Consider the following 26,812-nt stretch of genomic DNA (forward strand, 5'->3'; position numbering starts at 1 on the left):
AGCAAGTAATAAGTCATCAGCAAAAAAAACATAAAGCGAGAAATACTCATTTAAAATGACATAACCACACTTGTTTAAGAATGTATTCCAATATCAAACATCAAATTTCAACAATGCAAAAACTGCAATTACGTTTGCATCAAAGCCTAATAGTATCACTTAGTTAATTTTTGTTACATAGATTGCCTTACAAGAGCAAAATCATGTTTAATATCCTTTTTACTAATAGTCATCAGGCTTCTACTTGAACCTGTCCAGTAGTAGGAAATTTATAGTTAGAGAGGTAGTGATAGCTTTTGGATAGGTCTAAACTTTAGAAAGTTATTTTTATGTAGATTTGAAACCTGTCTACCTTTAGTTTTCATTTGGCTCTTCTCTGCAGCCATAAAGTATTAGTCTGTGCATTCAGCATTTTACGAGTATTTGAGTACTAAATATATGTTAAGTACATTTCAGAAGTCTCTTGGTTAGAAATGAGAGAAACCTGAAACACTGCAGCTTATGAAAAAGAAATGTGTTCATTAACATTGATAGTCTCCAGACTTTGAATCTATCAGGTATCAGTTATCCATCCAGTATGGGCATATTTACCTGTACATTGTGTATATGTATGACTATAATAATATATTATACACATTATAAAACAGACACAAATATAGTACTTTTTTTAGTACAAATATAGTACATTTGTGAAGGATAATACAAATACATGTATTGTATTTTATACAAGTATGTAGTATTCTCACATTCTGATGATTTCTGATATATGTAATCAAACTGTAATATTGCAGGATTGGGACCTATCTTTGAGATGACTGAAGAGATTCAGATGCCTCTAGGAGTTCTACTTTGTTTTTCTTTTTTTCTCTTTCCTTAATGGCCTCACTTGTCCAGACAAACTTCTCCTTGGGGCTAGGACGATGTCTGCTGGCTGTGGGCTCATTTCTTCACAGATTTCACTTATTTATTCAACAAATTATGAATGGAATGTATAGTCTGTGCCAGGCACTCACTGTTCTAGGTGTTGGAGATACAGCAGTGAGTACTAAAAAGAAATATAAAGTCCTAAGTGCTATACAGAGAAGTAAAATAAGGCGATGTGACAGTGATTAAGTGGCTGCTTAAGAAAGCCTTTGTCTAGAGGGGACATTAAAGCAGAGATTGGAATCACAAGAAATAGCCAGTCATGCAGATATCAGGAATAGCTCAGGCAAAATTTCTAAAGTGGGACTGAACTTGCATGCTAAGGAAGCTAAGATAAGGCAGTTGGATTCCGAATTCACTGGATTAGGAGAGTTTTGCAATCAGAAAAAAAAAGGGGGGGCTTTCCCTTTTCTTTCTCTGGTTGGAAACATCACAAGTAAAGATTGATTGACCCAGATGGAGTCAGTTTCCTATCCTTAGGTCTAATTATTATGTCTGAGACATGTGTTATTTTATTTAACTCAGCTTGGGTTAATTGCCTACCCGTATGTCTAGAAGTTTGGAAAGAAGGGTGTTGCGCTGGCAAAATGAAGAGATGGCACTTACCATAGGCTTTGTGGATCAAGAGTGTTTCATTTTGTTAGCTAAGAGTTCCGTTTTACATACTTGAAGATACCTATTGTTTTTTTTATCTTAGTTGACTTTTTAATCTAGACTAAACTTTTGTAGTGTTTTCAATTTCTCTTCATTCTTCTATTAAATAAATCTTTAATAGCATGTAGTAGTTTAACATTGCATGGTATTGGTGAGGGTGGAAAGAGAAGATGGATGTCTCAGGGCATCCTATGAATATATACATTCCATTACCTGAATAGCTGTTAATGTGTAAAGGATATATGTCATCTGGGGACTCTCGGAACTTCATTTCCTAAAGCAGGGAAATTGGCCAGTGTACTTTAGAAAGCGTTTCTTAAGTTGAAAGCAAAAGGGGTTTCCATATGTCTCTGCATAACTGAAAATATAGTTTCATCTTCTAGATATTCTAGATATAGTTTCATCTTCTAGATATTCTGAGTAGCATTTTTGAGTGTTATTTTTGCTAATTGGTGTTTGGTGGTATTAAAAACTTTGATGTCATATGGTAGTGAGGGTTGCATATTTGAATTCTGTATAACAATAAATAGACATAATACTAACTCATATTGATATCACTATCATGACTAAACTTGGTACTATATTTTGATTCTGAAATGATGCAGTTACAGCATATCAGTAATATGTGATGCTAAGTGACAATCTTACTTCATCAAGTCACATGGAATAGATGCCTGTAAAGAAACACGAACTAATTTTCATAAAGAATTGAATATGAGGTACACTGTTAATAAACTGTGCAATAACTGTATTTGATATCATGTTCTTTTTAAGAAATTTCTTTTTAAGAAATCGTGCCTTATTAATTCAATTTATAGTGCTTGAGCTAGGTTAGGTTTGATTTCTAACCTAGAAAGGAATCTTTCTTACATTAGAGTTCCAAGGTGAGCTTTGTGTGTTTGAGTACTTAATTTAGATGTTGAAATGTTGTATATTATGGATACTAGAGGCTTTAAAAAATTCCCCAGAAATAAAGCTCTATGGTGAACTACTTTGCTTTACTATTATTACAGAATTTTTTAACAACGCATTTCTGTGTTGTAATTTTGGGTTTTGTACATGTGGGTTGTGAGAAATAAACTGGAAATCTTGTCTCTGTGGGTTGGAATCTGGTGTGGCTTCCAATGGCAAACAAAATATTTCAGCTTGTGTGTGCCAGGTAAAATTTTAAATGGACTTTCCATAGGGTAGAAACTTCTAAAGCCAAATAATGTAAAGTGATTTTATAGTTGCAGACAGACTACTGTTGACTTACATTTGGTTTTGTTAACTTAGTGGGAAATCAGTAGCCAATTAAGCACACAACTAAAGAAATATCTTTGTACATTCTTAGTACAGCTTGTTCCTGTTCACTTTGTCACAAGTTTTCTGGGGAAGAGTTCTGAGATGACATGCCAAGACTTGATGTCCTAACAGTGTTGTTGGTTTTATTTACTTTATGCTTTTTAAATAGCAGGTGTATTTCAAGATCTAGAATATCTTAATTCGTTTAAAGGACTTTCCCTAGAAGAATTGAAATGAGTAATTTTAGATTTTTAATTGTATAATACTTAAATGAAGATATGTGTGTGTTTTTTTCCTTTTTAAAAAAAAATATTTGAGAATTTTAGGAAGGAACGTTGTAGTACTATTAGGGTGGCCAAATTTAGAAAGCTCTAGGTGAATTTATTGTCTTTCAGCTTGCATTATTCTTATTTATATGACTGGCTGGAGATGTCACTTGTAATTTGAGGTCTACATCTGGTTTTATGTTAAGCGAATCTGATCCAGACCCAGCTATCTTCAATGGTGATTTTCCCAGCTGTAAATTCGGAACTTGGCATTGCAAACATGTGGTTTTGTGTAAGTAGAATTCAGATTGTGATGTTTTCTGTCACTTCATAATTCTAATTTTAGAGTTTCAGATTTTAAAGCAGAGTAATTCACTCCAGAAAAGTCTGAAATCTGTGATTTTCCACAGATTGCCAGGAACATTGATGGTCAATGGTTAGAATCATATTGAATATCCTTTATTAGAAATATGGTGGAGTCTTTTACTTACCCACTCGTAGAATTATAATCATGAATTTTCTATCTTTTATTTACAAAACTACAGGAGACCCTTTGTATTTGCATTCTGAAATTTCTTGGAAACACAGAGATATTTATGGAATTTTCCTGCATTGGTAATAAAAAGGGAAGACTGGGGAATAAGGCTAGAGCATGAACCACTTACTGCTTTTTGCCTTACTTAAAAAATTTCACCTTTCAAAATATTGGTCTGAATTGCACAGGGTTTCATTTGAACATTGCAGGTCCCACTAAGTCTTTTCTTGTAGCTGTTATCTACTTGTGTAATACCATCTATTAGTTTATAAATGCCTTGAGGGCAGAGATTACTATATATTCATCTTTATATTTTGTTATATTTAGTTCCTCACATAATAACTTAGAGTAAGAATAATAGGTTGGTTGAATTCAATTGGATTGACTTGAATCAGAGGGGAAGAATTAGGCAGATGGAAAAACAGGGCTAACCTGAGGAAAGCTTTCTTGTAGTCTTTCTTTTAGGTAGCTTGTTGTTTTAGTTTAAGTAAGCAAGAATGGTGATACTTTATTCACCTTTAAAACCCTTATGATTGACTAGTCAGAAATTGTAGGGTATCCTTGTTTTGTTACCAACTAGCAATTCACTTTTCAATAAGCTGCTCTGTATAATAATTCTGGTGGTTAAAAAAATGTCATAATTTTGTTTCAGGCGATAATACTTATAAATTAATTTCTAGACTAATAATCTTTAGTTCTTTCCCCCCACCCTCCACATTAAAAAAATTAATATGTAATTTGCATGTATTGAAATGTACAGATTGGAGGCATATAGTTTGTTGAGTTCTGATAAATATGAACTGTGTAACTATACTCCAATCAAGATACAAAACATTTGCATTTCCCTAGAAAGTTTTTTAGTTCCACTTGCAGTCAGTCTCTCTCCATACCCACCACTTTATACCTTTCCCTGATCTACTCTTCTACTTTCTATTACACAGATTAGTTTTATCCGTTCTTGAACTTCATATAACTGAAATTATACAAAATGTGCCCTTTTGACTGGCTTACTTTGCTCAATGTAATGGTTTTGGTTTTTTTTATTTATTATAAATACTATCTCAGTCTTTTTTGAGACATGAGGTATGATACAAAACTATGGTGAATATTTAAATTAAAATATGTATTACAGTAAAAGACACATTGCCGTTAATCCCCCTTAAAATACTACTTGCTTCAAATATACTTATCCCATCGTTCTTGCCACTTTCTAAAGCATTTCTGGAAGTCCTCTTTCTTGAGTGTCTTTAGTTGTGCTGTTGTGGCTGCCTCTATGTCCTGAATCGATTTGAAATGTTTACCTTTCATGGTTATTTTGACTTTGGGGAAGATAGTACAGAGAGTTCCTGTATACCCCAGACCCATTTTCCCATATTATTAACATTTTACATTAATATGATACATTTGTCACAATTCATGAAGCAATATTAATACATAATTGTTAACTAAAGTCTATAATTTATTCAAATTTCCGTAGCTTTTGCCTATTCTTCTTTTATTCTAGAATCCTGTCCATGATACCATGTTAAATTTACTGGTTACGTCCCCTTAGTCTCCTCTTGGCTATGATGGTTTCTTAAACTTTGTTTGTTTTTGATGTCATTGATAGTTTTGAAGAGTATTGGTCAGATATTTTGTAGATTGTCATTCAATTGGGATTTGTCTGAAATTTTTCTCATGATTAGACTGGAATTATGGGTTTTTTGGGGATGACCACAGTGCTATTTTCATCATTTCATATTAAGGACACATACTGTCAATCTGACTTAACCACTGTTGATGTTGAACCTTAATCATCTGGCTGAAATAGTGTTTGTCAGATATTTCTGCTTTAAAATTATTCTCTTTCCTCTCTTTCCATACTGTTCTTTAAAGAAAGTGGAATTGGGAGACTTAAGATTATTGTTCTTACACACTTTTAGTTGATGTATATTTTGCCTCACTAAAAAAAAAAAAAAGAAAAACACAAGCAAAAAAAAAATGGAGTTACACTCTATTTCCTTGATGGTGGGGTGACTACATAAATTATTTGAAATTTTTCTACATGGAAGATGTGTCTATCTCTTATTTATTCAGGCATTTCTTTATATCAGTATTGACTTTATGGATATTTATTTTATACTTTGAGTTCCAATCTAATACTACTCTTTTTATTACTCAAATTGGGCAAGCTTTGACCAATGGGAGCTCTTCCAGTTGGCTTTCTTTGACTTATCCTCATCACTTTGTGTTGTGGTGTGTGTGTGTGTGTGTGTTTGTGTGTTTGTGTGTTTTAGTACTTACTTTCTGACACCATAAGATTCTCCAGGCTCATCTTTATGTTTTCTGTTTCAGTTCAGGATAATGAGGTTGGATTATTTAGTAAATAGTTCTGGCACATCTGGATATCCATTTCGAGGGAAATAAAATTGGATCCCTATCTTACACAATAGACTAAAGTAAATTCCACATGGAAAGACTTAATAATAAAAAAATCTGCACTAAATGTAGGTGATTACATATGTGTATTCTTGGGGTGCAGGAGACCTACACCATCATTATAAATTACAATCTATAAAGAAAGAAAGATATATTTGACTGTATGAAGCTTAACTTTTGAATGAGAAAATATACTATAGAAATAGTGAGTAGGTAAAAATATTTGCAATGAAGAAGGACAAAGTTGATATCTGTTATATGAAATAACTGCTTAGATTTTGACAAAAAGGGAGCAAACAGCAGTATAAGAAAATGAGCAAAAGATTTGAAGAAGCAAATCCAAATGGCCAGTAACATATAAACTGTTCAAACTCACTAGTAGAAAATGCGAATTAGGGTAACAATGTAATATAACTTAATATCAAACTGCCTCCTATATCCCCACTCTTCATGAAAACAAAATAAAAAAATCGTTAAAGAAAGAAAAAACGACCAGTAATAATCTTTTGCTTGCAGAGACCTAAGGGAAAAAGTTATTTTTATATTTTTTTGGTAGAAAGGTGGTTTAATGGAGCCATTCAGGGATTGGGAGAAGGGAGAATGGAGAATTATTGTGTAATGGGTACAGTTTCAGTTTTGCAAGATGAAAAGAGTTCTGGAGATGGAAGGTGGTAATTGCATAACAATATGGATCTACTTAATACCACTGAACTGTACACTTAAAAAATGGTTAAAATGGTAATTTTTGTTATATTTATTTTACCACAATAAAAAATTATGACAATACTGTTAGCAACTATATGCCAACTATTTTTTTAAACTTTAGAAGAAATAGACACATTTTTAGAAAAATATTACTTAACAAAAACTGGGGGAGAAATTAAAAGTCTGATTCATCCTATAATTATAAGAAATTGAATCTTCCCACAAAGAAAACAACAAGCTCAGATGATTTGCTGAGCAAGTTTCTACCCAAATTTTAAACAGTTTATTTATTCCAATCTGATGCAATCTCTTAATTAATAGAAAAAGGACATTTTCCCAGCTAGTTCAGAAAGTACTACATAACCCTAATATCTAAAATAGGTAAAGACATTACAGAAAATGAAAAATACAGATGTATTTCACTCATGAATGTATATGTATAAATATGAAACAAGATATTAGCAAATTGTAACCAACATTGCAAAACAAGACAAACACTATTACCAAGTTGGGTTTATTTCAGGTATGCAAGGATGGTTTACTTATATGATCCATAAATGTAAATGATGACATTAAAAGACTAAAAGAGAAAAATCATATTGTCATTTCAATAGTTACCAAAAAAAGCATTTTATAATCCAGGTAAATTCATAATATGAATGCCTAGTAAGTTAGGAAAAGGCAGATGTTCTTTAACCTGATGGGATGCTTAAAGAAACAAACAACCCACCGATAATCAATGGTTAGCATACATCTTTTACAACAGGAAAATACTAAAATCATTACCTTTAAAAACAGGAATGACATAGGCATTGTTGTTATAACCCGTTTTATTGTTACTACATAACAAATCATCCCAAACTTAATGGCATAAATCAACTGTTCTTTTATGCTTTTGGAGGATCAGGAACTTGCACAGTTTGTTACTGTTCCACCTTTTCTAATGCCTCACTGGGATGACTTGAACACTGGAGGTGACTTGATGACTACGGGCTGGGATCATCTGGAAGTATCTTCGTTCATATATCTGGCGATTGGATTCCAGCTGCTGCCTGGGAACGCAGGCCATCAGTGGGAAACTTTACATGTGACTTCTCCAGGTGGCCTCGCTAAGTGGGCTGGTTTGGCTTTTCTCACATCGTGGCAAGAAGCAATACAAGAGTACAAGGCAGAAGTGCATTACATTTTTATGACCTAAGTGGGGAGTCACACAGTGTTACTCCTGCTGTACTTGTTGTGGAAGTCGTAATGTAAAGTCCCCATACAGGCTCAAGCGGAGAGATCAGAGACTCTGCAATTCATTGGGAGGAATACAGTGATGCATTCTTAGAATGTGTGGTTGGGCAATATTTTTGATACTATCTTTGAAAAATATAATCACCATATTTCCTCTTCTACGGAGCATTGTATTGGAGGGCATAGCCAGTGCTTGAAGAGAAGAAAAGGGAATTAAAGGTATAAGAATTGGAAATTGGAAAAGGAGAAATAAAACTGTTGTTATCTGGAGGCAATGTGATAATTTACATACATAATCAAAATATTATATATGAGTTATAAGATATAAGAGTTTAGCCAAGGTGAATGGATGTAAGATTAATATGCAGAAGTCAATTGCATTGTTATACAATAGCAACAAATAACTAGAAAATGTAATTTAAAAGAAGGCATTAAAATAGTATCATAGAATATATTAGCATCTAGGAATAAACGTAGCAGGAGATATGCAAGACTTCTTTAGGGAAATTGTAAGACTTCATTAATAGGCAATAAAAAAAAGACTGAACCATGGTGTATCTTAGTCATCACATATACCATGTTTGTGGACAGGATGGCTTAAAATATCATAAAGATTTCATTTTTACTGAAATAGTTGTATAGCCAGAAACAGATCCACACGTTCATAGAACTTTGGTATATGAGTAAGATAGCATATCAGATTAGTAAGAAAAGAAGTTAGAATTCAGTAAATGAAATTGGAAAAAATCCATATTGACAAAAAAGATTGGATCTCTGCCTCTACTGTATACAAAAATTAAACTGCAGATGGGTTAAGTACTAGGTTGGTGCAAAAGTAGTTGCGGTTTAAAAGTTGAAAAATAGTTGCAAAAATTGCAATTATCTTTGCACCAACCTAATACTTAAAATGTCAAAACTAAAATTTTAACTTTTTTTTTTTGTGTAGACAGTATTGGTGTATGTCTTTGAAACCTAGAAATAGGGCAGGATTTTTAAAATAAGACTAAAAACTGGTAAATTATTATGAACGAAATAGATTGATATAATTAACATTAAATTAACAACATTTGTTCATCAAAAGCTACCTAAAGTAAGTGAGTAGACGGGGTATAAACTAGAGGATGTTTACAATATACACAGCTGACAATAATATCAAGAATATTAAAAAATCATACAAGTCAAAAAGCACAGACAACACAGTAGAAATATAACGAGAGATAAAAATACGTGTTTCACAAAAGAGGGACTATATGTGATTAATCATAAGAGATTTAAATTTCATTAATGATTGGGAAAATCCAATTAAGTACACAGTGAGATACCACTTAAAACCAAGTTGTGGAAAGCATGAAGATTCACAATACTTTTATACATTGCTTTTGCAAGTACAATTTGTACAACCATTTTGGAAAATAGTTTTTCATTATCCTGTGAAGTTAAACATAGACAAACTTTACAACCCAGTAATTTTACTTGTAGGCATATACCTAAGAGAAATTCTGTGTATATGCAAAAGTACATATGCTGGAGAATGTTCAGAGCAGTTCTGTTCTCAAAATATTGTAAGCTAACCAAATGTCTTTTGATAGGAAAATGATTGAATAAACTGTGGTGTATTAAAGTCAAAAGAATGAATGGTAGCTAAAATAATATTTACATAATTTTATGTGCAAATTGAAGCCCCCAAATTTACACATCATGGGATATCGTTTAAAAGTAGCTAAAATAAAAATAATATGCTTTTTGGTAGTAGTGGTAAATAAAACTTCATTAATTTGAAAGCAAGGGGATGATGAAAAATAAATTCAGGATTGTGAGTCTAGGGAGAAACAGGGAGGCATTATATGTAATTTATTGTTAGGATCTTCAGTTTTCAGCTGAGTGGTGGGTTTCCATTTGTATGCTAATTTTATTAAACAAACAAACAAACAAACAAACAAACAATCAGATGTCTTGAGGGTAGAGTATGACTGGTAAGGATGCTATGTAGCTAAAATAAAGTGAGTCAGGTGAGTTACAGATGAAGTCAGAGAGGACTTGGGGGCCTCCAATTATCTAATAGAAGAGTAAACAACTTTTCAACAAGGGTTTAAAGCTGTCTGTGATTAAAGTATTTGAACACTGAGATATTGAGTTTATGATTTCACTCTCGTGTACTCAAGAATTTTGTGCTTGTTGTACCATAATAGCCATGTTCTAGACAGATTAGATTATTAGATATGTCTGTCCAGGTAAATGAGACTTCACTATAAATAGAAAAGAATATGGATTAAAGCATAAAAAACCATGAAGATTATGAAACACTTTATTATTTAAAATTGGTGATCATCTGCACTTTATGATGTCAACACTGGTTTTACTGTGTTGTTATCTAACACTTTTTTCTATTGTTTGTTGTATAGAGTGTCTTAATATTGGCTATAATTATAGGATTTTCAGAGGACGTATTTTTACTTTTCATCATTTGTGCCAATGCAATTCACAACTTTGTCTTCATGCTTATTTTGCTGACATGCCAGGCTCCAAAGCTTGTTTCTCATAGAGACATGGATTTGTTATTATTGTTTTGAAAGATTTGGAGTGGAGATTGACACGATGATAGTTTTAGAGTTTAGAGCTCTTTATGAAGAAGAAAGGCATTTGATTTTAGTCATAGAATAATATACTTAGAGGATTTTATAAGGCAATGTCTTAGAAGTCATCAACCTGTTCATTTTACGTATGAAGAAACTGGTCAAAGGAAGTGTGGTGCTTTGGTCAGAGTCATGTTCAGATACAAATCCCTGTATGATCACAGAATACGGATGTGCTAGAGATGAAGATGGTAGCAGTAATTAGGTTACAAAGGTCCATAAATTTGTGTTAAGAAATTTGACTTAATGCATAAGATGATAAAGAGCTATTGAAAGGTTTTAAATAGACGGGTATTTAGAAGGATCACTTGGGTAGTGGAGTGGAGAGAGGAGTAGAAAGCAAGCTAGAAGCAGAGAATGATTTTAGAGGCTGACGCTATAAATAATCCAGAAGAAGGTAATGGTGGTCTTAACTAGGGTGAAGGTATTAGGGATTGAGTGGAGTAGATGGAGTCTAGAGGTATTTAGGACATAGGATTTGCTGATTGATTGGACGTAGGGAGTGAGAGAGAGAGAGAAAGGAAGGAGGCAAAGGTGACTCCTGGTTTTTGTCTTGGCCAACTATGTTGTAGATGGTAGTACCAATCACTGGGCAAAGGAAGCCCAGAGAAAGAGTAAATTTGAGGTTCATGGGAGGTATATTGAGATCAGTTTTGGTTGTATTGAATTTGAGTTGCCTGTTAGATTGAAAGAAAAAGTATTCAGTTGTCTGTTGGGATCTGTAGCTCAGGAGATGGATCTGAACTCAAGATTCCTTAGTGTATGTCTGTAAATGAATACAAAGGAGAGATTGAGGTACTCCAAGGAGTGTATTTGAAGTGAGATAACAAGAAGGGCTAGGATGAAGTGCTTAGGACACCAACGTTTAAAGAGTAGGTAGAAGGTCCTGCAAGGGAGCTTCGGAAGAAGAAGTCAGAAATAGGAGGAAAGAGGAAAGAAGTATGGTTGTCTTGCAAACTATGAGGTGAGAGTGTTTTGAAAAGGAAGGACTGGTCAAATGCTGTTAGTGTTCAAATAAGACAAGGAATTGAAAGTGTCTCTTTCATTTAGTGAAAAGGAGGTAATTGGTTGCAGGCTTGGGCTGTAAGAATAGAGCATTTATGAAGTTGAGTTGTGAAAGGGAGAGGGCTGTGGTTGGAGAAGAATGTATAGTTGAGATGGTTTTGCTTTTGTTTTTGTTTTGTTTCGTTTTTATTTTTTAATTAAAAAATTTATTTTTCAAGTTTTATTAAATTCATTGGGGTGACATTGGTTAGTAAAATTGTATAGGTTTTAAGTGTACCATTCTTTTTTTTTCTTTTCTTTTTAATTAAAGTTTAATGGGGTGTCAAGTGCACCATTCTATAATACATCATTTTTAACATGTAAGACCTGGAGCCTGTTTCAGTGTTAATAGGAAGGAGCCAAATAAGAGGAGAAAGTTGAATATTTAAGAGAGGGAACAATTGAGAGAGCCAGGTCTCTGAGAGCACAGATGAAGGAATTAGCTTTAAGTAAGAGAGAGATCCCTTTTTCTTTGTGAGAAGAATAATGTGGAATAGCTGAGTACAGATGCTGGTAACTACCCAGTGTGCCAAAAAAATGTATACACATTTTAAGAAATGAAAAAAATATTAAAATTGTAATACTCAATATATTGCTATAACAAAAGATGAATACAAGTCACGTTTGACTTCTGCAATTACAAGAGGTGTTCAAGGTGGTTACCATCAGCATCCAGACACTTCTGATTATGGCGAACTACTGCTTGAGCAACGTTGACCAAAGTGTCCACGTGTATACATTTTTTTGGCACCCCCAGTATATAGTGTTGGTAGAAAGTTAAGGGACTTCTCTTAAAATGCCTTCTATTTTTTATGTTAGCTGGAGGCTTGGTAATGTTCTTTGATTACTGATAGGAATAGAAAGGTTGGAAGTCTGGGGAGAGTTGAGAATCTTTACAGTTTTCTGGAGAATGAAAGTCTTAACTAGAAAAAAGTGGGTGTGGTAGGCAGCCCTGTGAATCCAGTTGAAAATGGGAAACAAATTTTTACAGTGAATTCTCTGATAGTACTTAGCAAAAGACAGATAATTGTATATTGTTGGTGATTCTTTGGGGGAGCCATTATCAGTTGCCTGGTAACCACTGCAGATTCTGAATTAATTGAGAAATAGAAACAAGAGTCATAGGAATTAGAAAAATGACTCTATTGTTAAAGATTTAATGTAAATGTGGTTTGGACTAAGGCCGAAATGAAGTCTCCCACAAGTTCTCTACTGAATTAAATTCACTCATCCAGTCACAAGCTAAAACACATCTCCATGCTAAGAAAATGAAGTTTTTCTCTCCTAAGATTCTCTTATGAGAGCTGGACTAGCAGAAGAATATATGTGCACACAGTTCCCAGTGAGGACTCCAAGGAGCTTGTACTGGGCATGCACGCTAACCTCTATATATTAATCTCACCCCACAGAGAACCTATGGATATCCTGCTCTCACCATTACTATTTTTCTCTTGGAAAGAAGTACAGAAGGTAGAGAAAGTGACTATAGTTATTTCCTCAACCTAATTTCCTTCTACCCAGAGAAGGCCTGTGTTCTCTTTTAAAGTGCAAGAAGAGGTGATATACCATGTTTCCCCGAAAATAAGACTGGGTCTTATATTAAGTTTTGCTCCAAAAGCTTTAGGGCTTATGTACAGGAGATGTCATCCTGAAAAATCATTTCTGGTTAGGTCTTATTTTGGGGGAAAGATGATATCAACCCCCTATCATTCATTGAGGGTTGAGATTTTGCCAGATAGGAAAAGTGCAGTTCCTACAGTGAGCATGTTTAGTTGACAACAGGATAGCCATATAAAAATAGTCATTATTTTGTTGGGAATATATCACTGGCCCCAGTGAGGTGGTTAATTCTGGAAAATTTGGGCATAGCATTAAGATTATGAAAGTGAATACATTCTTTGAAGGAGATGATAATAAGATAAGACCAGAGGTTCTTCAGCTGAGGGAAAGATTTCCATTAAGGAGTTGGAGGTGGTAGAAGAATTAGCCAGAGGTTGGGAAAGTATATAAGGGTTTTGGAGAGTCTTAAGTGCTTTGCTGTGTTTTCTTTTTTCTTTTTTTTTTGTTTCTTTGTTTTTGTTCTCATCTGCTGGGACATGCAAATTTTTTCAGTGAAGACTGGTAAAGACAAAAAGCTTAATTGATAGTATAGGTAGAGATTATATAAAGGAAATTGTTTAGTTATTAGAATTATTAGTGCTATATGATCATTTATGAATAGAAAATTCTTCAGAAAGCAATACATATATCTGTTATTTTTAAGTTGTCATAATATTTTGTCATTGGCAGTAGTATTTATTGTATAGCAATAGTTCTTTAATTCAGCTTCATATAGAAAGTTTCAAAATTATCATTAGCCCCAATAGTTGGATCTCAAGAGAGTGGAGTGTAGTGCTGCAATTTCTTTTAAGATAAGGGCCTTCAAGCTGATGCCTTAATATGGGTACAGTTGTTTTAGTGCTAGCAACATGGTCTTCTACTGTTCAAGGTCCAATGCGTTTTTTCCTGGAAAAATAAGAGGGGAGAGAAGTCATGTGGGAACTATTAGCAACTCATTTGCTTTCATTCAGTCATTTGTTCCAAAAGCATTGATTCAAAAATATTCTTTGAGCCCCAACTTTGTGCTAGAAACTGCTCAGTTCAGGTGCTAGGGAGTAGAAAAAAAGGTTAAGGAGTTGGTCCTTACTCTACCTCAGAAGAGCTTATAGAAATTTAATAAACAATTTCTTTGAACAGATAAACCTGAAATTCTGGTCTTACATGATTAGACTCTTGCAGTTAGTTACGTCTTAAAGGCTGTTCTAGTTTCTAACCTTAACTAAGGGATGTGTGTGTGTGTGTGTGTGTGTGTGTGTATTTCCTTTGTTCCGCTTCCTCTTACCTATTTATGTTTGTTTGCTCAGGAAAGTCAGAAAAGAATCCCTTGTCTATTGCTTCTAGGAAACATGGCATGAAACATGATCAAATGGAAAAATATTTGATTTTGAGGATGTTGGTTAGCCTGTAGTTTTCCAGATGGGATAGAGATTGAGTTAAATACTAAGTGTTAACAAGTAGGGCACTTTGGAATGATTGAATAATCTGGGTGATCTCTGGAGATTCTGGTTTTTGAAGTCAGTTATCTAAGTGTCTTTTTCTCTGATGGACACTTTTTCTCACTTTGTTTTGAGCAACTTTGATGTCTGAGATGCACTTTTACATTTTGTATAAATACTTGTCATGCGGGAAAATGTTATAAAGAATATTACCTTGAAAAATTTTAATTTATTCACTGGTTAATGCTAAGTTAAAGCCTTTAAGCCTTTCATAGTTAGTTTTATAAAAAACAAACAAAATTTTTCTAGACTTTTTTTTCAATGTATTTTGATGGAACTAATAGGTTGTTGGCTCATTGTGCCATAATGTTTTCGATAGAATCATTAAAATAAGTTATGTATGCCCGAAGTTTAAAGTTGTAAAAGACTTCATATGACACAGGCCATCTTCTGTACCTCCCTTTTTTCCTAGCCTCTCCATTTTTTGCTTTCTAAAGGCAAGATGGTTAGCACGCATAACTGACTTATCAGTGTTTACCAGTATATCTCGAAATAACATGTTTATTATGCTACTTCTTGCTTTTTCAGTTTCGTACCTGTCAGCTTTCCAATATGGAAGATGAGTCTTTAGATGTCTTTTATGACCCCCTCTATCCCATACCATATTTTTCATCTTTCTCTTACCTTCCCAAAATGGTTATAATTTTCGTGCAATTAGTTATTCATTGTTTACATTATTATGACTATTTAATTACTATTCACAGCTGAGAAATATAGTATAAAATGTTTACTTGTTCTGTCTATATATTTTCTCTCTGTTTTCATTTGGTTAATTTTCTAATCACTAATTAGAAAACCCTAAATTTTCCCGTAGTTGTTTAAAATTACTCTCATGATGGTAAAACATGAGATAGTCTATTGATTTCATTTATTTGAGTACATTTCCCCCGAGCTTTCTGATATGTTCCACTGTAGACTGGTTGCTTTCTATTCTTGCTGCATTGGTAGTTTGGGAACTCCACCATTATTCTGGGAGAATTTCTTTCCTTTTCACATTAGTTGGATCTCCTATTTATTTATTTATTTATTTAAATTTATTGGGGTGACAATTGTTAGTAAAATTACATAGATTTCAGGTGTACAATTCTGTATTACATCATCTATAAATCCCATTGTGTGTTCACCACCCAGAGTCAGTTCTCCTTCCATCACCATATATTTTATCCCCCTTATCCTCATCTCCCACCCCTCCACCCCCCTTACCCTCTGGTAACCACTAAACTAAAGTCTGTGTCTATGAGTTTTTGTTTCTCATTTGTTTGTCTTGTTCTCTTGTTGTTTTTGGTTTATATACCACGTATCAGTGAAATCATATGGTTCTTTGCTATTTCTGTCTGACTTATTTCGCTTAGCATCATACTCTCAAAATCCATCCATGTTGTCACAAATGTTCCTATATCATCTTTTCTTACCGCCGAATAGTATTCCATTGTATATATATACCACAACTTCTTTATCGATTCATCTATCGAAGGACATTATGGTTGTTTCCACGTCTTGGCCACTGTAAACAAAGCTGAAATGAACATTGGAGCACACGTGTCTTTATGTATAAATGTTTTCAGATTTTTTGGGTAGATACCCAGGAGAGGGATTGCTGGGTCATATGGTAATGCTATTCGTAATTTTTTGAGGAACCCCCACACTGCCTTCCATAGCGGCTGCACCAGTCCGCATTCCCACCAACAGTGTATGAGGGTTCCATTTTCTCCACAGCCTCTCCAACACTTGTTACTATTTGTCTTGTTGATGATAGCCATTCTGACTGGGGTGAGGTGATATCTCATTGTGATTTTTATTTGCACTTCTCTGAACATTAGTGATGTTGAGCATTTTTTCATATGTCTATTTGCCATTTGTATGTCCTCTTTGGAGAAATGTCTCTTCAGGTCCTCTGCCCATTTTTCAATTGGGTTGTTTGTTTTTTTGTTGTTGGGTTTCATGAGTTCCTTGTATAATTTGGATATTAGCCCCCTATCGGAGGCACTGTTTGCAAAAATCTTCTCCCATTCAGTCGGTTGCCTCTTTATTTTGTCTATGGTGGATCTCCTATTTCTTAATCTCATGTCTTCCTTGTGTCTTATTCCCTTGCTTTACTCCATAGCTTTTTAAGAAAGAGTGTTTAGGAAATATATATTTTTTGAGATTTTGAAGGTGTGAATATAACTTTATTCTTTCCTCAATTTAATTATTTGTTGGTTTGGCTGATTATATAATTCTATCTTGCAAATCATTGCCCCTCACAATTTAAAAAGCTTTGCTCCATTGTTTTTCACCTTCCAATATGTTGTGAATTCTAATACCATTATACATATTCTTTATCCTTTTTATGAAACCTATTTTTTCTCTCTGGAAGTTTGTAGGATCTTCCCTTTGTCCCTAGTGTGATTTAATGTGTTTTTTTTGCTTTTTATTTTCTTGCATACTAGAGGATCCATTACATCTGAAAATCATGTCCTTTGATTTTAGAAAATTTTCTTGAATTATTTTGCTGATGACTTTTTTCCTTTTGTCTGTTTTATCTTTGTAAAATTCCTCATAATTAGATAGTGCCTATTCTAGACTGGATATGGTAATTTTGGTATGGTTTTACTCTGTCCAGTTCTTTTTATTTTATATATACATATACATATACATATATATATATATATATATATATATATATATATATATACATATACATATATATATATGTATGTGTGTGTGTGTGTGTGTGTGTGTGTGTATATATAAATAAAAGTTCATTGGGGTGACAATTGTTAGTAAAGTTATATAGGTTTCAGGTGTGCAATTCTGTAATACATCAAATATATATATCACATTGTGTTCGCCACCCGGAGTCAGTTCTCTTTTCTTCTTTATTTTTTAAAAGCGATTTCTTCAGCTTCATTTTCTATCCGCATTTTTTCATTTCTATAATTATCATTTTTATTTTCAAGACCTTAGTCTTGTTGTACACTCCTCCTTCGACCACACACCCAAATTAGGGCTTCCTGCTCTTACTTCATGGGTATGTTATCTTCTGTTAACTCTCTGAACGTATTAGTTGTAGTTTTTATTTATTTTTTGAGTATTTTCTATCTTATGCAGTCTCTGTTTCTTCCATTATTTCTTTTTTTTTCCCCTTGGTCTTGATTTTTCGTATTAGATATTTAATTCATTGATTGTCTTTGGCAATCTGCTCATATATGAGAGTGAAGCACTAATAATAAAGAAGGAAACATTTACATAATGTTTAGGATGTGTCAGATACTATTCTAAGTGCTTCATCTATTTTAACTTACTTAATCACAACGAGTTTAGGAGTTAGTTACCATTTTTATGTATTATCATTGTTATTACTATTATCATCATCTTTGTTTCACAGATGAGGAAACTGAGGTGCAAAATATTTAGTAGCTTGCCCAGTATAACTCAGTTGGTAAGTGGCAGAACTAGAATTTCAGTACAGGTAGCCTGATTCCATTGTATCTTCTATTAACCTTTGTACTGTCTGCTTCTTACTGAAATCAGGAGTGAATTAGAAATTCTGTGCACAGCCAAGTAGTGTTATTTGAGTGAGTTCTTTCTTTGTAGAGGGTGAAGCCCAGCCCCTGGCAGTTTAGTCTTGCCAACTGGCGAGAGAGGACCTGGGGAATGAATGGGTCTCAGCTTATCTCAAAGTTTGATACAACTTTGACTTAGTCCGTCTGTCTCAGCGTCTTTTAATATACCGTCCTTCGGCTTTACTTTGTGCAGGGAATACACCTTCAGTCTTCTGCTGTGACAAGGAACTGTAAGTTGCCCATTTGTGCAGATTCCGGGAGGGGATCTTGGGAAATATTTGTGACTCTTATTTTGAATCTTGCCTTTACCTAACTTGCAGTGCCCCCCATTTCTTAGCCTTGTGTGGATTTTATGATGTAAATGTAATTGATTCTCATTTTCCCCACGGGTAGTTTAAGATTCATCTTCCTTGTATTTGCTTTAAAGACTTCTTCAGTTTGCTCATTTCACATTCCCTTTGACCCTGTGTTTATGAGGAAGCAAATAATCAAAACAAATCTTTGCTATCTTTTAAGAAGAGGCTTTTGCTATCTTTTAAGAAGACTTGAATAAATGGCATGATCTTAATGTGCCATTTAAAATTCTCTGTTAGGTTTGTTGAAATAGATCTCAAATGTCTCCTACCTGAAGCTTTTCATGATGCTCCAACTAGGTTTATCACCTTCTGAAAATCTTTCCTCCCACCGTGGACATATTTTCGTCATCATAAAGCTCTTTTATATTTCACATTACTGTGTTTGTGCACTGTGCCTTTCCCACACTTGACCATAACTCCTTGAGGACCTTGAATCATCTTCTATAGTGTTACTTAATAAAAATTTGTTACATTAAATTTTGTCTACATGTTGCTTTTTAAAAAATGTTAGCAATATATTAAATACTGAGGATAGTAAAGGAGGGAATTAATATAATTGTGCAACAAAAGAGATTAAATTCAGATATAAAGAAGGCATTTGTTTAACAATTATCAATTGTTAAACCTAGATATTATGAAATCTTTCTAGATACCTAATTGTAACAAAGTCTACATTTTTCCTCCTTCCAGGACATAGAAGAAAGAACTACATGCTCTGTCAATTTTTCTTGCCCATGTTCAGAATTCTATAACTTAGATGACATATAGTTGGTTTTGTTATTATATTTCTAGTGTAATGTGATATGATGTCAAGTATTAGAAATATTCTAATTGTTTATAAATGCACTTTAGATAAACTAATGTTTTAAATGTATTAGAAAGGCTAAATCCATAAAGAAGCCTACACCTGTAATATTTCCTTTTAAAAACTAATTTTTAGTGTTTGTATTTTGTAAAATTGATTTTTACAAATCAGTGCTGTAACTTTTTCTTCCTGATCTTTAAAATGTTTAGAAGGAAACAAACTGTTTCAGGACTTAAAACTAAGTTATTCAGAGAAAGGTTATTGCTTTAAATAATGTTTATATTTCTAGTACTGTATTTTAAGAAACTCAAGACACATTTGTCTTTAAGAATGTATGAATATTTCTTTGAAACTAAAGTAGAGCAAAACTGTCATCTGCATTTTAATATGTAAAAGTTGCTGAAGTATGGAAAACATCAGTGGTCACTAATAAGTTCTTTTGTAGAGCTAAATCAGTACTTAGGAAACTGATGGTTTTTGGTTCATTATGCAAACAAAGCTAAAATGATTGTTAGGCATGAATATTTGTTTTTGTTTTCAAATTTTCTGGCACCTTGCAAATAATTTATTGGGATATGACTTATGAAAACACATAGAAGCATTACTCTAAAAATTCCATTCTTTTGAAACCATATTATTTGGGTATAGTGTTCATAGATGCTAAAAATATTTTTTAATTGTCTCCTGAGATTTGCGGGAAACATGTGGAAAAGACAAACTTGGTGTTTATAGTTTAACTTGGTTAATTCTCAGTATCCATATCACTCTTCTTTCCTAATTTCTTCATGAAAAAATGTAATCACATACAGATTTCTATTCACTTGCAACACAAAATTAATGTGAATTCCGTTTCAAACTAACCACCATCAAAAGTTTTTGAAAGTCTGGTTTATATTTTTAAGTGGAGTATGTGGATGACTTGCTTAGTTTTGATTTTTGGAGAAGTACATCTTTAAAAAATTTTTTCAACAGAGTTTTAAGATGTGGGTAATGGTGACAATACTGGTGTCATATTCTGGTTAATTTAATGTCCTTATTTTTTACAATGTATTTTTTTCTACATAAATTTCTTTTAGTGTCATTACCTACTGAGTTTCTGTGAAAATAAATTTTATTTGCTTATTAAAGCAAAACAATTCTTGAGATTGTTTTTTACTATTTATTTTTCTTTATTTTTGAAGGCATTAGTATTAATTTCGGTGAGAAGGCAAAGCACGGCTATTGATGACTACTGCCTTATCACTTAAAGCAAAATGCCTTTAGAATTGTTGCTTAACATGAGGTTTTATTTGTTTAGCTGTTTTATTTATTTATTTATTTACTTATTTTTTAAAGTTGGAGAAGATTGTTTTCCTGTAATCGTCTATCTTGTATTACTGAATCATAGAAATTGTTATTAATATCTGGATATGTTCACTTTTGAAATATAAAGAAGGAAATCAGTTATTATTCACTAGAGTATTACAGCTACTGATTCACAATTATATTGTAAACTGATGTTTCATTGTAGTGTATACTCCCTATTACTTGTTTTACTTTTCCAGGTTTTTTTAGTTCTTTCCTGGTTTGTTAGATAAGTGTCTTTTTTTTTTTTTTTTTAAAGCCCAGACACTCAGGCGTTTCTCTTTTTATTTTTATGACACATGTTTAGGACAAAATAAAGCATGTGTTGTCCTACTGCTTGTGTCTCTTACATAATTTAAAGGTAAAGAGGAGAGGAATTCTGGATATTCGCTTGTGTTTTTCTCTTCCCTGGTTTCTCATGAATACATGACTTGATTTATCTTGATCAGTCTAGTAACTTGCTCCACATTTTTCCAAAAGTGCAAAGCAGTTTCAGCTAAAAATACACATATCAAAATGCTCCAGAAGTTGTGGCCACAGCTCAAAAATGCTGATCAATTTTGAAAATCTAAATCAACCTCGGCCATGAAACCAAGGGAAGAACCTTTGTGGTGGGGCACAGATTTCCAAAAATTCACCACAGTCCTGTTCTTAGCTGGAGTTTGTGCTGATGTTGCCAGACAACTGAGGAATAGATGCAAAAAGCAGGAAGCATTATTGAATTGAGCCCTAGCGCCAATTTGGGAAAAGCAAATTAAAATGTAAAAGAATATTTTTCCACTCCTGGCGTCTCAACATAAAATGGCAAAATACATGGTTGCTGAAAAGTCACAGAAATTGCTAATTTTTCCAGAATGGCTAATTTTGCCAACAAAAATCAGTCTTTTTGAGTTAAAAATGTATACACACATAGTTAAAAAAGGTTTTTCGAAAATCCAAATAAAATTGTTTTAATTTATAAATCAAAATGTATATACATTTGAGTCAGATTGGTTTGACATAAATGACTGTGTGTGTGGGCTTGTTTCAATGTCTTCTGTTATTTTTCAGGTGTAATTGAAGAATGGATGATGATGATTTTGGTGGTTTTGAGGTACGTGCTATTGTTTACCTTAGTTTGCTTATGTAATTGTTTTAACTTTTTTATAATGGAGTATACTGTTTTGAAAATGTATTATTTATCATTGGCGTGCATGATCTTTTTCTTATCATTTTGAATGTAACTGGAATAAAAAAATGAAATCAAGGAAAATTAAAATATATCCTCTCTGAGAGTTAAACTGATTTCTTATTATTGAACATTTGGTCATGCCCATAGGAATGGTTTAAATTAAGGTAATTAAGTGCTACTAGTGGAAGCACTAAAGAAGAGGTTTTAAAAATTGTCAGCAGATGATTTTGTTGGGATTCATGTCAATTAGGAAATACTTCAGAGATGAGAGATGAGAATTGAAGCTCTGTCATATATTTTCTTGTTTACACCTGTAATGAGTTCATTTAGTCTGTGAACTACATAGCCTTTTGGTGGCTTATAGAGCTAATTAGTATGTTTGTGTTGTTAGATTATTCTCTCAGGTTTGAGTTGGATATTTTGTAAGTGGAAATTGTTAGCTGAAGAAGCCCTGCCTTTTCCTTAATCCTTTTCAGTGAGTGTTCATTTTATTGAAATATTTTGTAACCCTGTTATTTTTATGGAGCCAGTATAGTCTTGCAGGAAAATCTCTGGATTAGGAGTCAGGATGCCTGAGCTCAAATCCTGTAACTACCATCAAGTGATTTTTCAGTAAGATTTTAATTTAGTTTGGAATTTGGTAAAAGGACAGTGTTAAAAATAGTGTAATTAATGACATTAATAGGAGATATAAGATATTATGTGTATATTCAGTGTTCTGAATAGCATCAAGAGTGGTATGAGTTGTTGTTTTTTAGGTTAGGATTATTTTCTCTTCTGTTGATCTTTAATTCTGTCAATATGGACATATTTAGAATATTACACCCATTTTCTGCATTTCATCTAAAATTGTTTTTTGTTGAGCACATTTGTATTTTTTTCTATATTTCCTTTTATATTTTGGGTTTTGTTGGGTGATTGAATCTTGTTTATGTTACTGAAGTATAACATTTAAAATTTTGTTTAAATTCCTTCTATTTTGAGGAAAGTATATATTTCAGATATAATGTTAGTCTGTTATTTAGAAGTTGTCAGTGATTTGAAGATTAAAACTTAGTATGTGAGGTGTGATCAAAAATATGGTGAATGTTTAAATAAAAAAATTTGTTACAGTAAAAGACACATTGCCGTTAATCCCCCCAAAATACTCCCCCTCACTTTGAACACACGTATCCCATCATTCTTGCCACTTTCTGAAGCAGTTCTGGAAGTCCTCTTTTGTGAGTGTTTTTAGTTGCATGGTCATCTCTGCCTCGATGTCCTGAATCGGTTTGATTTTGGTGAGGAGCCAGAAGTCTTACAGTGCCACATCCGGTGAATAAGGTGGATGAGAATACATCCTAATGTTTTCATTTGACAGAAATTGCTGTATACTAGAAGCGATGTGTGACACGGAGCACTGTCATGATGGAGGATTATTTATAGCACACTTTAAAACACACCTTCTCTCAAGTGTAGCTCACACCCGACTGACTGCACTGAAGCAGTTGTAACTTGTCCCTCACTGTTACTAAGGTTCATCGCACCGCTTCCTGTATTAAAGATCCCTGCCTTTCTGTTGGATGACAAATTCAGCAGTATTCACCATATTTGTTTATCACAACGGAAAGGCTCTAGTCACACATCACTTCTGGTATGGCAATTTCTGTCAAATAAAAACTTTACGGTGTGTCCTCATCCACCTTATTCACTGGATCTGGCACCGTGAAACTTCTGGCTATTCCACAAAGTCAAAATGACCATGAAAGGTAAATGTTTTGAATCGATTCAGAACATTGAGGCAGCCAGAACAGTGCAACTAAAGACACTCACGAAGAGGACTTCCAGAACTGCTTCAGAAAGTGGCAGAAACGATGGGATGAGTGTGTTCGAAGTGAGGGGGAGTATTTTGAAGGAGATTAATGGCAATGTGTTTTTTACTGTAATAATTTTTTTTTAATTTAAACACTTGCCGTATTATTTGATCACACCTTGTATTCTCCTTTATTTAAACCTTGCTTGATTTATTATACTAGGAAAAAATGAATAGTGTTCCGTAGAGTAACAATTATACTTCAATGTTATAGTCAATGGTTCTATTACTTTCAGTATTACAGAGGTACAGTGTTAACTAAGCATTCCATTTTAATGGTGGTTATTAGTTTTCTCTCTTTCCATATGCTGTTGTAGAAATATTGAAGGTCTCTGTCCTTGGTTATATAAACCATGTTCATTTTTCATAGTTTGTGCAGAGTAGCTACTGTATTCTATGCCACTTAGTTCCTGTGACAGATTTCCCCAATTTCTCTTTGGCTGACAGCTCAATGCAGAATCTGAATTGAAATTATAGTTTTTTTTCAGTGGTAAAATTACTGTGACCAGGACACGTAAGAGACAGAAAACTCTGCATTCTAACCCACATCTCATCATTAAGTAATTGTTCCATAGTTTAAAAAAGTTTAATAAGAGGGCTTGTTGATTTAAAATGTCAGCATTAGGAATTCTAATTGTTGAATACTAGTAAATCCAGCTGGTAGATTACTCAAGAATATGGATGAATTCTGTTGATTTAAATTGATCTCTAATTAGGTCTTACGCTAATTAATGAAAAAGATTTGGTCTCTGGAATTTTAAATAAAAAGGACCTGTATTTTTATCTACATGGGTAAATGCAGTAAGTTAGCTTAGAGTTCACAAGTGATTAAGGATATATAGAGTAGAAATTTCATGGCGGGAGATACATTTGAGTAAGGAAGGAAAATTTTTACTTAAAACAATAGAGCATGAGTACTGAGGGTGGTGAGGAGTGGTGGGGGTGGTAGCAATGAAGATTGAGAAGCAATTAAGTGTTGAGGGAATTTGAAAATATGTGTTGTATTCCAAAGAATATGCTTGTAGAAAAGGGAAGTTTGATTAATTAAAGAGAATTTCTGCTTTTCAAATCTTCTAAAAGAATGATGCCTTTGTTTTCTAGGCTGCAGAGATTTTTGATGGTGAAAGTGGTGAAACCCAAACTACATCTCCTGCTATTCCATGGGCTGCTTTTCCTACAGGTACTCGTATACCGTAACTACGAATTTTTCTTTCTTATTTAACATTTATGCCCTTTCTTTGAAAGCCTCTTTGTACCTTTGCAGTTGACCTTCTTTGATTGGAAAAATGCAATGAAAAATGATATAATCTAGGTGTTTTTCATAACAGATTATGAATTGCATAACAAATTCTGCAATGGTGGCTTGAGGCATGAATGATTCAAAAATGAGATCATGAACATTGAATAAAATTAAAGTACAATTTACATTTCATAATTTGTCTTAATTTTAGGAAGGTAAGGTGCAAATATTTTTTTTCGGTTGGCCAGTTCATTAATTAAAATCTCCTTCTTATGTTCTATAACTATTCCAAATGATTTATCTCTACCAATATTTAAATTTAGAAGTTTTTTGCAGGAAGGTCATTTGAAAATTAAAATTAAAATTAAAACATCCAAAAAATTAAATACAAAAATAAATTCCATTATTGAGAGATATTTTTGGAAGACCTAATGTTCAGTATTACTAGAATTCATATCTAAATAGTATTTTGAGTTTTCCAGACTTTTTGTTCTGCCAAATCATTGTAAAGTCAGAAATAGAAGATGAAGTCAGAAGTCTTAAATTATGAGAGGTATTCATCCTACAAATATTTTTCCTGTGCTTATTATACATTAGTTACTGTGGGGTATGTCCTTTACTTCAAGGGAAGATAGTGCATGCGTATTTGTGATTTGGGGAGAATGATGATTTTGTCATCCATTTGTTTAGTAAATGTTACTCCATGCGTGATATGAGCCAAGTACTATCGTTAAAGCTGCGTTTATATTGTTGATCTGGGCTTTGAAGTATGCATGTGAGTTTAGTAGGCAGAGATGGGAGAATGGGGAGGGATTTTGAAGGAAATAAAATAAACAGAACAAAGGTATGCATAAATGTGGGAAATAAAATGGCATAGTTGGGAGGCTTATTCTTATTCGAGGGCATTATGTATGTTTCCTTTGCCTGGAATTTTCCACCTTGCTTTCTACCTCCACTCTCTCTCATTCTCTTACCATACTACCTCCTTTTTGTTTTATGTGTTGTTTCTTGCTTTAATATTTCTTTTTCTGGGAAACTTCCCAGAGAACCCTCTCATGTCTATGTGCACCTATTTTCGGACTCTCATATTATACTGTAAATTTTGTGGCGCTAGGCACTATTGTTAGGTGATATTGTTATGTCTTAAATGCCAAGCATAGTGCCTAGCTTATATTTAGCTCTCAGTAAATATGTGTAGAAAGAATAATCATAGAAAAAAAAGAAAGAATGAATGAAGAAGTAGCTGAATGGATGACTAGACTAGGGTGGCAATGGAAATTAATAGGAAATTTTGGGATAATGATATTTATATAATGATTTAGGATTTACAGTATGCTGTCACATATTTGTTTAGTGAAAAGTAGGTAGGGCAACTATACTATTCCTGTTGCACAGGAATAATATGGTTTATAAAAGATGGTTTATAAAAAAGATGGTTTATAAAAGTTGTAGAGTTTGATACAGATAGATATGTTTAGGATGAAATCTAGTCTTTCAAATTCTATCTCAGTTTTTTTTCAGTAACTGTTTTTTGAAAAAAGCATCAGCAGGGACTGTCTTACTCACTGGATGTGATGGTGAAGGAAGAGTCAAAATTGATTTTTGAGGTTTTAAGCCTTGGTTCTGAAAGAATGGTATTACCGCGAACAGAAAGAGAATTTAAAAGAGCTGGTGTGGGACAGCATGGGGCCTTAGCAGATTTGTC

The 26,812-nt window shown here is 33.3% G+C and overlaps 1 protein-coding gene across 15 annotated transcripts in view; it reads left to right on the forward strand.

Moving 5' to 3' along the window:
* The window catches only part of CCDC91 (coiled-coil domain containing 91), a 334,936-nt gene that overhangs the window by 77,564 nt on the left and 230,560 nt on the right, over nucleotides 1-26,812 (forward strand). For all 15 annotated transcript variants that reach the window (XM_081061004.1, XM_081061007.1, XM_081061005.1 and 12 more), the window contains exons 2-3: nucleotides 21,895-21,937; nucleotides 24,969-25,047. In XM_081061004.1, the coding sequence (XP_080917130.1) occupies nucleotides 21,908-21,937; nucleotides 24,969-25,047 (109 nt within the window). In that variant the 5' untranslated portion in view covers nucleotides 21,895-21,907. The remainder of the gene's footprint in view (nucleotides 1-21,894; nucleotides 21,938-24,968; nucleotides 25,048-26,812) is intronic.

The sequence above is a fragment of the Rhinolophus hipposideros genome, assembly GCF_964194185.1.
Source record: "Rhinolophus hipposideros genome assembly, chromosome: 9".
Taxonomy (NCBI): domain Eukaryota; kingdom Metazoa; phylum Chordata; class Mammalia; order Chiroptera; family Rhinolophidae; genus Rhinolophus; species Rhinolophus hipposideros.